At 38.1% G+C, this 11,097-nt stretch overlaps 2 protein-coding genes across 4 annotated transcripts in view; one reads left to right on the forward strand and one right to left on the reverse strand.

Moving 5' to 3' along the window:
* RIOK1 (RIO kinase 1) overlaps nucleotides 1-4,037 on the reverse strand; it is a 32,397-nt gene extending 28,360 nt beyond the window's left edge. Inside the window, exon 1 of one of the 3 annotated variants that reach the window (XM_045287378.1) lies at nucleotides 3,963-4,037. Coding sequence is in view for 1 of the 3 variants with exons in the window: in XM_004711640.2 (XP_004711697.1) it covers nucleotides 3,615-3,685 (71 nt within the window). In the remaining 2 variants the exon portion in view is untranslated. The other 2 variants (XM_045287379.1, XM_004711640.2) reach the window with 2 other exon arrangements.
* Nucleotides 4,038-6,566: 2,529 nt separating this feature from the next.
* Nucleotides 6,567-11,097, forward strand: part of CAGE1 (cancer antigen 1) — a 62,090-nt gene continuing 57,559 nt past the window's right edge. Inside the window, exons 1-2 of the mRNA XM_045287377.1 lie at nucleotides 6,567-6,684; nucleotides 9,764-9,851. Coding sequence (XP_045143312.1) covers nucleotides 6,583-6,684; nucleotides 9,764-9,851 — 190 coding nt within the window. The 5' untranslated portion in view covers nucleotides 6,567-6,582. The remainder of the gene's footprint in view (nucleotides 6,685-9,763; nucleotides 9,852-11,097) is intronic.

An 11,097-nucleotide genomic window follows, 5' to 3' on the forward strand; every position in this document is an offset into this window, starting at 1 on the left:
GTACAAGCCCCTAATAAAATGTTAAAAAAAAAGATTTTAGCCTTGGAAACCCACAGGGTTATTTCTACCCTGTCCTATTAGGTCAGCATCAACTCAATGGCAGTGAAGATTTCGGTTTTTTAAAAAGATTTCATCATCATCATCCTCCAATTGCCAATAACCTAGAATGGCATATTAAAGTTGTAATTTCTATTTGTACCAAGGCTTCTTAACCTTAGTCAGATAATTTTCTATGGTAGGAGGTGTCTTATACACTTTAGAGTGTTTAGCAGCATCCTTGGCATCTACCTCCTAGATACCAATAACCATTTGGTTTTTGGTTTTTGGTGTTTTTTGACCAGTAGCCATTTGTGGTAACCAAAACTGTCTCGAGATTTCCAAAGGTCCCCTCAGGGCAAATCACACTGGTGGAGGTCACTGGTTTATCTACACAATATTTAATGTGATGGTAAACAAGTACACTCTTGTTTCCGTTAATATTATTCTCCAGCCATACTGACTCTGCTGTTTCTTGCCCACTTAACTTCTTCCCTAAGGTCTTCTGTCCACTGATCTGGAAGCTAAAGGTGAAAGGTCCTTTCCATTATTCTGGGTAAGCCATACCCGCTCTTCCAGTGTCAGTTAACTATTACTTGTTCAGGGAAGTCTTCACTTTTTCTTCAGTCATGTCTCTAATTTTAGCAGACTGTTTTTAATTAATGTGTTTCCCTGCTAGAGCATGTTGTATGTCGACCATGATGGTGTTGGTCTTGTTTCACACGATACACCTGCACTCAAATTGCAAGATTGGCAATTTGACTCCACCCAGTGGTACTGCTGAACAAAAGGGCTGGTGCCTGTTTTCAATAAGAATATACCAAAAAATCCTATGAAGTATTTTCCAATCTGTATCACGAGTCAAAATTGACTCAACGGCAGCTAACAATTGCCAAAGAGGTAAGTGTAGACAAGGCAACACTTAGATATGACACAGAGAACAGTCAACAGTTAGTAAAAACATTTACTGGAAAAAGAACCCCACTCATGGATCAATAACTTCTTCATAGTATTAATTCTTATGAAGTAAGAAAATAACCACAAACAGCATTTCATATTCCACACATCCAAACTCCTGCCAAACTCCTGTCACTTCTACCTCCAAAAAAACATACCTCTGGCCCTAGCTAGCATCATCTTTAAACTGGATTATTTTATTACTGTTAAACCTGTCTGCTTCCATTATGGCCAACACTCTATGCATAATGATTTCTATCAGAAGTCAGACCCTGTCCCTCCTTTGCTAAAATCCTCCTATGGCTTTCTGTCTAAACTTGAAAGGCTCATGATCCAAGCCCTTCCCCTCTTCCAGCACTGACCACCAGTCATCTCAGGAACCTCCACTGTGCCCCTGCTCTACCACAACTACCACCCATGACTGTCAAGTGGATTCAGAATCAAGGTGATCCCATAAATAATAAAGCTGTGCTCTTTAGGATTCTCTCTTTTTTTCTTATTAAGTAACCCTTTATTGAGCACCTTTTAAGTACTAGATCCTGGTAATAAAAAAAATCAAGATACCATTGCCCTCTGAAATTCATATTTAATGCAGAGAGATATAAACAAAATATTTACAGTCACCATACAAATTGAATAGATCCCTGGTGGTATAAGCATTGGGCTTCAATCCTCATGGTTGGCAGTTGGAAACCAATAGCAGCTCTGAGGGAAAAGACTGGGTTTTCTACTCCTGTAAACGGTTTCAGTCTAGGACACTCACAGGGGGGGTCACTATGAGTCAGCAATGGCAGTGAATGAGATCAAAAATTGAGAGAGAGGATTGTTAGGTTGTTGGTACTGGGTGCCATTAAGAGGATTTCAATTCATAGCAACCTCACAAGACAGAGAATTGCCCCCAAAGGTCTGTTGTTTTAAAAATCCTATTTATTTTGTTGTTGCTATTAAGAATATACAAAGTAAAACATGCATCAATTCAACAGCTTCTACAGGTGCAGTCCAGTGACACTGATTGCATTCTTTGAATTTTCCAACCATTCCCACTCTCCTCCAGAGCAGTTGCTTCCTTATAAGCTCACTGTCCTACAGTCCTATCTAGTCTCTAAGTTGCTACTGTAAACTTGATCTCAGAGATAGCTTAAGGCAAAAATATTTTACTAATTAAGCTAACTATATTGTTTATTTTTAAGCTGTCAGGTGGTGTTTTTAAAGTTGTAAAATTGTCTCAGGGCAATAATTTCCGAAGCATAGGGTATCATGAATATTTCTACAGTGCTTCTGGGTAGACTCAAACCTCCAGCTGTCAGCTAGCAGACAAAATCATTAACCCTCTGCACCAACCAGGAACTCCTTGGGCAATCTGGCTTCTTGATAATCCTTAACCGTCAAGAAGGATGTCATCGCTGAGCCTTCACACTTGCTGTCTTGGCTGCCTGAAATGTTGTTCACCCTGTCCCTTCCTGGGCTAGCTCCTTTTTGCTATTGAGATCAGTTAATCGGTTGTTATTGAGGAAACCAACCTCTGTGAAGTATTTGCATAACATAATCTGGTCTTGTAAAATCTATGTACCTGGCCCTGCACCTCCTCCATTCCAAGTTCCATCGCTGTAGGACCTTAATACTCTTGTTTATTCTTCGGCACCCACACTAGTGCTGGTTGGTCAAGTACTCAGTATTCATGTAGTAAAAGCAGACAAACCTATTTCCAAACTGTGTGTCTCAGCATCCTTTACCAATCTGGGCACCCTGAATACCCTAACAGCTGGCTTTTTTTATATATATATTTTAAATCATTTTACTGGGGGCTCGTACAACTCTTATCACAATCCAGACATACATCCATTGTGTCAAGCACATTTGTACATTCGTTGCCCTCATCGTTCTCAAAACATTTGCTGTCCACTTAAGCCCTTGGTATCAGCTCCTCATTTTTCTCCCTCCTTCCTCTCTCCCCCTCCCTCATGAACCCTTGATAATTTATAAATTACTATTACTTTGTCATGTTTTACGCTATCTGACGTCTCCCTCCCTTCACCCACTTTTCTGTTGTCCTTCCCCCAGAGAGGAGGTTATATGTAAATCCTTACAATCGGTTCCCCCTTTCTACCCCATCTTCCCTCCACCCTCCGGTATCGCCACTCTCACCACTGGTCCTGAAGGGATCATCTGTACCGAATTCCCTGTTTTCCAGTTCCTATCTGTACCAGTGTACAGTACATCCTCTGGTTTAGCTGGTTTTGTAAGGTAGAATTGGGATCATGATAGCGCAGGGGAGGAGGGGGGACGGGGGAAGGGGAAGCATTTAAGAATTACAGGAAAGTTGTATGTTTCATCGTTGCTACACTGCACCCTGACTCGCTGGTCTCCTCCCCGCGATCCTTCTATAAGGGGATGTCCGGTTACCAACAGATGGGCTTTGGGTCCCCACTCCCACTCCCCCCTCATTCACAACGATATAACAGCTGGCTTCCTTAACCTCGCTGTAAACAGAGAGCAAAGACTCGGCTGGGAGAGGCCTCGTGTCTCCCCAGCAATCCCACATTAAAAACAAAAGGAAAAAGTCAACTCTGGTTAAGGAGCAGCGGAGGAGAGGGCAGAATCTGAACAACGCCAGTGTCTACCTGTCAGACGAATCCGCGTCGTCGAACTGCCCCGGGACTATCCGGCTCATCACGAGCCGCCGGTAGTCCATGACGGGCAGGTGGCGAGCCCGCAGAAAACCGGAGGCCGCCCAGCCTACGCTGGAAGGCGAGCGACGCGGAGAGGGCTCCACCCACTGCCGATCCAATGACCTCTCCGTGGATCCTCACCTCTAACGCCACCCAAGCGACCCTAATGCCAACAACGCGTGACACGTGCTGCGTGACAGAGCAGGACCCACTGCCTGGGCACCCAGCACCACTCAGACCGGAAGCCCCGCCCAGATCGGATGTCCCGCCCAGACAGGAAGCCCGTGTGTGGTAACGCACCTTCCAACCGGAAGTTCCTCCTTATTCTGTGCTTCATTGGAGCAGTTTGCTCCCGGTACAGTCGGAGAATGACATCCCTGCGAGTCTGGTGAACAAACTGAGCCGCCTGCCCAGTGGTGTCGCACTTTATTTTGTCCTGCAGGGATGCGCGCATTGGTCGATCTCGGAGGTTCGACCTGCAGAGCTTTATGGGTGGTGTTGCTTGCGGAGACCCGGCCGGAGGCCGCCGGAGTCTGATGGGTGCCTCACCTCGACGAGATTGGCCGGGTCCAGCGGACGTCACAACAGGCTTGCTCTCACGCGACTAGATCCCAACTGCTATTTAAAAAAAAAAAAAATCATTCGTGAAAAACGGCGATAAGTGTTCTCCCTCCCGCAAAACTCACTGAGGAGGGAGGAAGTCCGAAATCCTTATTGTAAGCCCAAGAAACTGTATGGACCTGCAACACCTTTGCGACTTAAAAAGTTTAGTGCCATGTTTTGAAGTAAAAATATAATAGGTAGTTTCAAGGTTATAGCAGAGTACGATGGTTGAAGAGAAAGCTTAGGTTCAAAACCTTAGAATTTCGCTAGTAACAGTGACACTTCTTTTAAAGTCTCAGAACAGCTTTAAAATGCCTCTGGGGTACCCACACATTTGGATAAATGCTTTTAAATCTAATGAGAGTACTGAAAAGAAATCGGAGATGGAAAAAATTATTTTAAAAATAACAATAAAAGTAAATTGGTAGACTGCAGTGCCAGGTGAATGGTGAACAAAATGCTAAGTGTAATTAAGGGTTCTGGGTTCACAAAATTTTTAAGATACATGATCCTTTCCTATTTTGCGTTTGGAAAAGAAAATAAGATTTTTTTTCAGGTCTTCTTCCCCACAAGCCAGAAGCTTTAATGTGCTTAGAAATTGGGCAAAAGCTAGGCATAAAGCTGGATGATTAATCAGTCCTGATTAGGTTACTTGCCTCATTGATTTTTATTCTTTACCATATGATGCTATAGGTTTGAAAACAACCTTCAACAAGTGGAGTGATTAATCCAGGCAAATAATTAGTGACTAGGTGAAAGGGATTTTATAGTAATCATTGGAGTGCAGAACTCATTCAAGCAATATTGTGTGGGCAACACTGATTTGTTTGCTGTAGGTAGCATTGAATAAGTAGACTATCCCTCCCCCAAGATGCTTAAATACTGACACTTGAAAAAAAAAGTTGAAGATTAAAACAACATGTTGAATTATCAAGTACATATTGAGACATAGAGTGAGATTTGAAAGAAATTTTAAAATTGGAAGAAGAGTTGGGAAAGGTTATGCAAGGACAAATTACTAAAGTGATAGTAGAGTATGAGGTCTTCCAATGAGCTGGAACAAGATAAGCTAGAATGAGTACTAGGAGCTAGAATGAATACTCGGTAGGTAAAGTGGGTTGAGGATACGAAAGGCTTGGAAAGTAGAATAGGAATTTAGAGTGACTGAACATGCTTTCGATTCCTGGTCCCTGGTAGAACAAAGAGATCATGAGGAAATTTTGAAAAGAGAGACTGATAGCTGAATAGACATGGATGATATTCAATTACCAAATCCTGTCAAGTTAATAGATGTGGAAGCATGCCAAAAACAGTGCTTCAAAATTTTCAAACTCAAGTGCCAGAGGATAGGAAAGTAAGGAGAGAAAACTGATTTTACAGTGTTAACTTTGAATTGATCATTGGTTTCCAAAAAAGAACGTACTAAGTAAATAGAAATACCATGTCTTGTGAAGTCTCAAAAAGCCCTGGTGGTACAATTAAGCACTCTGCTGCGATCAAAAGGCTGAGTTTGAATGCAGTGCACCCAAATGCAATGTAGAAGAAAGACCTATCAACTCCCACAAAGATGGTAGCCTACAAAACCTTACCTGGAAGGTCTACTATTCACTTTGGGTCACCACAAGTCAAAATTCGACTCTACTGCACCTAACAACAATTGACTCGTTACTCCACTTCAAGGGTTGTTTTCAAATCTATAACATCATTTGATAAAAATAAAAGTCAATGAAGCAAGTAATCTAATCAGGACTGATAAATGATCCAACTTTATCCCTACCTTTTGCCTAATTTCTAAGTACATAGAGTCTTTTTGATATTTTGATTAAATAACTGAGAGATCCCCTCACTTTTTGGATTCTATGTCTTCTAGGAAATTACCTTTCATTTTGCTCAATCACTGTGGGATAAAGTTGACTTCCATAAAGATGTATAGCCTGGGAAACCCTATGGGGCAGTTTTACTTTGTCTTATAAGTTTACGAAGTCAGAATTCACTGGGCAGTGGTGAGTTTTGTTGGGGATTTGTCCAAATCAATATTGACTAACATGGTATATGCAGACTAAAAATCTTCCCCAATAACTTGACAAATGACATTAAACTTGGGGACTGTAAATGTTGCTATTTTAACATGAAGGATGGGAAACATAGCTCGTAGCTCTTTGTATATACTACTAGAAGTTAAACTTGTTTTACTTTATTGTTAAGAGGTCCCCTCATCATTCAACTTTTCAGAACAGGAATTATCAACAATTTTGGTCATTACCTTCAGATTCTATACATTTCAAAGTGGATAATTCTCAAGAAGATATTAGGAAGTATGTCAGAAGCAGATGTGAATATCAGCAGTCTTTCTCAAGACTTAACTTCAGCTTCTCCCTTGTGTGTGGAAATCAGCGGTACCATTTCAGACTTGCCTCAGGTTTGCATTGTTTATATATTCTAGAAGCTAGAGATTGCATTCGGAATCATATTATCTTGCATATGAAATTTTTTTCAACAACAGGAGCAGTAAAAGACTCTCCAGTGGAGGCAGAGATGAGAGAAAGAGTCTGATTTCCCCAGTTCCATTAGTGTACAATGAAAGGTAGAATTTTAAAGATTGTTCAAAATGATCCTGTGAACAATAATTTTCTCACCTTATAAAGTCCCAAGAGAGCAGCCAGGGGACATAACCACAACAAATCAGCCACAGAGAATGAAAGTATAAGGGGCCTGTTGCTTGATCCAGCCCATCTTCCACTATATCAGTATATATATATGGTTCACATCATTCATCATGGCATTGAGAACACCTGCATGTAAATTACCCTATTCCTATTTCAGTAAATGCCCTAGTGTTCTTTCTCACAGAATAGCTATTAACATCCCAAGATCTTCATGAATGTTGTTCTATTTAACAGTTATTAGCCAAGAATACAGAAAAATAGGTGGAATATATGTGGTTACACAGGAGGCAGTTATGGTTGAGTGGTAGACTTCTCACCTGTTAGATTCAGGATTCAAATTCAGGCAAGTACCATATATACTTGTGTATAAGCAGACTTTTCAGCACATTTTTAATACAGTTTTTGTCGTAAAATTAAGTCCCTTGGTTGATACTCGAGTCAGCTTATACTTGAATATATATGGTATACATTAAGGCAGTGGTTCTCAACCTTCCTAATGCCGTGACCCTTTAATACAGTTCCTCATGTGGTGGTGACCCCCCCCAACCATAAAATTATTTCCATTGCTACTTCATAACTGTAATTTTGTTGCTGTTATGAATTGGGCGACCCCTGGAAAAGGGGTCCTGACCCACACGTTGAGAACTGCTGCAGGGCAGCCACCAGCCTGACTTAAGTGAAGGCTTGTATATTGTTCTAATGTTGAATGAGTTTCAATGGAACTTCCATTCTAAGGGTGATCTACAATGATCTTGAAGATGGTGAAGGACTGACCAGGCAGCATTTTGTTCCATTATGCAAGGAGTTCATGAGTTGGGGGCCAATTTGATGGCAACTAACAACAAAAACAAACCCTATGAAATTGCCTTACTATGAGTCAAAAAAGGTAAATGCGGTTTCATATGGCTCACTTATAAGTTCGTAGAGTTTTCTAGGGAGCTATGCATGTGTAGGAATTAAAAATTTGAACTGTGATTTTTTTGTTGTTAGCAATTCTACCTGTAAGAAGCATTCATAAAAGTATTTTTAGAGCCATTCATAGCTATTCCAAACATTAAAAGCAAACTAAATTTTCATCAGTAGAGGACAAGTGAAATTATTGAATGCATGTAGGAGTGGACATTTAACCTTAAATATGTTAATACAGCTACATTTTTTCCCATCAAAAAATGATCACGGTGGTTCGTACTGGGTAGTGGGCTTTTGAGTCTTTTTGTTTTTGTTGTTAACTTTATAATTATTTTTTTAAACTTTTCATTTAAAATTTTATTTTGACCATAATATTACAGTTAATCAACTTCCAATAAATTATGCACAAAATATTTTTCTTTATATCAAATAGACCAAAAGAGTCAAAATGCATATTTTAGTCAAAATAACAAAATTACAGATGATTCGACTTAACAAATTATCTCTGAAATACTATGAGTAGTGCAGTGCCAAGAAATTTGTGTGCCCCACCACCAGGGGGATGAACAACAGAAAGGTGGGTGAAGGGAGACAATGGTCGATGTAAGATATGAAAATAATAATAATTTATAATTTATCAAGTGTCAGAGGGTAGGAGGGAGGGGAAAAGAGCTGATCCCAAGGGCTCAAATAGAAAGTAAATGTGTAGAAAATGATGATGGCAACATATGTAAAAATATATTTGATACGGTTGATGTATGGAATGTTATAAGAGCTGTAAGAACCCCCCAAGAAATGATTTAAAAAAAAAAGAAGTTAGTGTAAATACAACAATGGATGAGGGGTTTCAAAAATTTGTGGGAACACTCCAATATCTTTCAGTTCCATTTCCCCCTAGCTTTTTAATCCCCTCATGTGTGACTAATTTTATTTTTTAAGTATCTTACATATTTTTATTAAGAAAAATGGCCTGAATTTGCAAGTTGAAATAAAATTGTTATATAAATAATTTTATTACTTTCAAGTAGATCCAACAAGTAGAACAATACTTAAAAGTTTTATCAAATGGAGGTTTATAGTCAGCTGACTTCAATATTTCTATAGCATTATTTAGGTGCTCATATTTAATGATATTGCCAATATTTTTCTTAAGCATTTAATATATTTTCCTCACTGTCTTATTTATATTACTAATTTACTTTTTAAATTTTACTACTAATTTACTTTAAAACTCTTTTGTCTTTTGGAAACTTTGAGATAAGACCTACATGAATTTTTATAAATACCCCCTTAGTTGAATTAGATTTCACCTTATTATTGAAGCCCTATTTTATACCATTAGGCCATTATACCAACTACCATAATCCCATTCCCACTAAAGTTAACAATCATCAAAGATTTATCAATGACACTTATATGAGGGGACTTAAAAAGTTTGTGGAAAATTCCATTTTCTTTTCATGAGTGCTATTACATACCCCTATGTTTATAGCCTCATCTCTGCATCGCTAAATACTTTTATTGTCACATGATCTGACTTCCTGAAAAAGCAAAATATTAAAATAGGTAAACAATAAAACAAACAAACTAATAGGTAGATATTGATTTCATTTGTCATAAAATATTGTGACTGATAGTGTGGTTTTATCAAAAGGAAGCTGAAATATACAGTGAGGAAGGATAATAGAAAGTATTTTTTTCATACAACAAAAGTTTCTAAAAGAAAATTGCATAGCAATGTATGTCAAATAGGGCTTCAAAAGTTTGTGGGGAAAATCTCTTCACCTTTTACTTTAATTTTTCTGTGATGTTTTTGAAGTTGCCCAGATATCTTTAAAAGGAGCTTATAAAAAAGAAGCTTCTTTCTTTAAAAGAAGCTATGCTAAGACTTGTTTTAATGCCTTGATTTTTTTATTAATACAGAATGAAATAAAGAATGTAAAAGGGAAAAATGAGTCCAACATTACACTCTCTGAAGATATTTATAATACAATAGACAGTTTGATAGGTGGTGAGTATTTCTTTTTTGGCAATATGCACAACAAAACCCCAGAAATTTTATGTTCTAGTGTAGTAACAAGGAGCTCTGGTGGTGCCATGGTTAGTCACTTAGCCCCTACCCAGATTCACTGATATTGAGTCAATGGTGACTCATAGAGAGACTGTAGGACAGGATAGAATTGCCCCGGTGAGTTTCCAAGACTGTAACTCTTTAAAAGAGTAGAACACCCCTTCTTTCAGGGAGCTGCTGGTGCTTTTGAACTGCTGATAATCAAGTAGGGTTGAACTCAACCAGCATCTCTGCAGTAGAAAAATCTTGCAATCTGCTTTCATAAAACTCACAGCCCCAAAACCTATGGGGTATTTCCACTCTGTCACATGGGGCCATTATTTTGGATTCAACTTGATGCAAACATTAACAACATGGCAATAACAAAAAAAGTCTGTGATGTATTAACCACTTTGGTACCTCAGTTAATCCACAATTCTATGAATTAAGGGCTTTTATCAGTATTTTACATTTGAAGAAAATGAGTCTCAAAGATGATCTTGTACCAAAAAATTAATTAATTAAAAAAAAGATGATCTTGTACCATGTGGATGAAATGGGATTCAAATCCCACTCAGTGCCACCAGTATAATACACTATACAAGGATCTTAAAAGATGCATTTTTTTAAAGATGCATATTGATGTAGGCAAAAGTTACTTATTCTAACCTTAAACTGATAACTGAAAATTATTTTGAAGTTAATATAATGAAACACATAGCTCATGTTTATTAAAGAAAACTATATAGAAATATCTTTTTAATAATTATAAATAATGTCAAAATTAGCATTTTTACAAGCCTTATTAAAATAATAGAATTCAATACATGCAGGTATAAGAAAAATAGATGATATAGGATTATAAAGGAAGAGAAGAAATGGTCATTATTTTTTTTATTGATTTTCTACTTAGAAAGTTTATAAGACTTTACAGATATGCTACTAGAACTAATAAGAAAGTGTAGGAGGAATGCTGGATAAAGATCAATATTGAAAACTCAATAGCATACCTATGTGCCAGCAATAATTCATTACAAAAAGGAGGGTTTTTTTATGGTGATATATATTTTTAATGTAATAATATATATTATCTCATTTTCATTTTAAAAATCCAGTATCAAAACATAGGGGGAGGTGTAAGGCATCATCAGAACAAAAAATCTTACCATAGTGAATGATGGGGGGAGTGCGGAGTGGAGATCCAAAG

Source organism: Echinops telfairi, unplaced genomic scaffold, assembly GCF_000313985.2.
Source record: "Echinops telfairi isolate 266 unplaced genomic scaffold, ASM31398v2 ScPeMD7_13;HRSCAF=56, whole genome shotgun sequence".
NCBI lineage: Eukaryota > Metazoa > Chordata > Mammalia > Afrosoricida > Tenrecidae > Echinops > Echinops telfairi.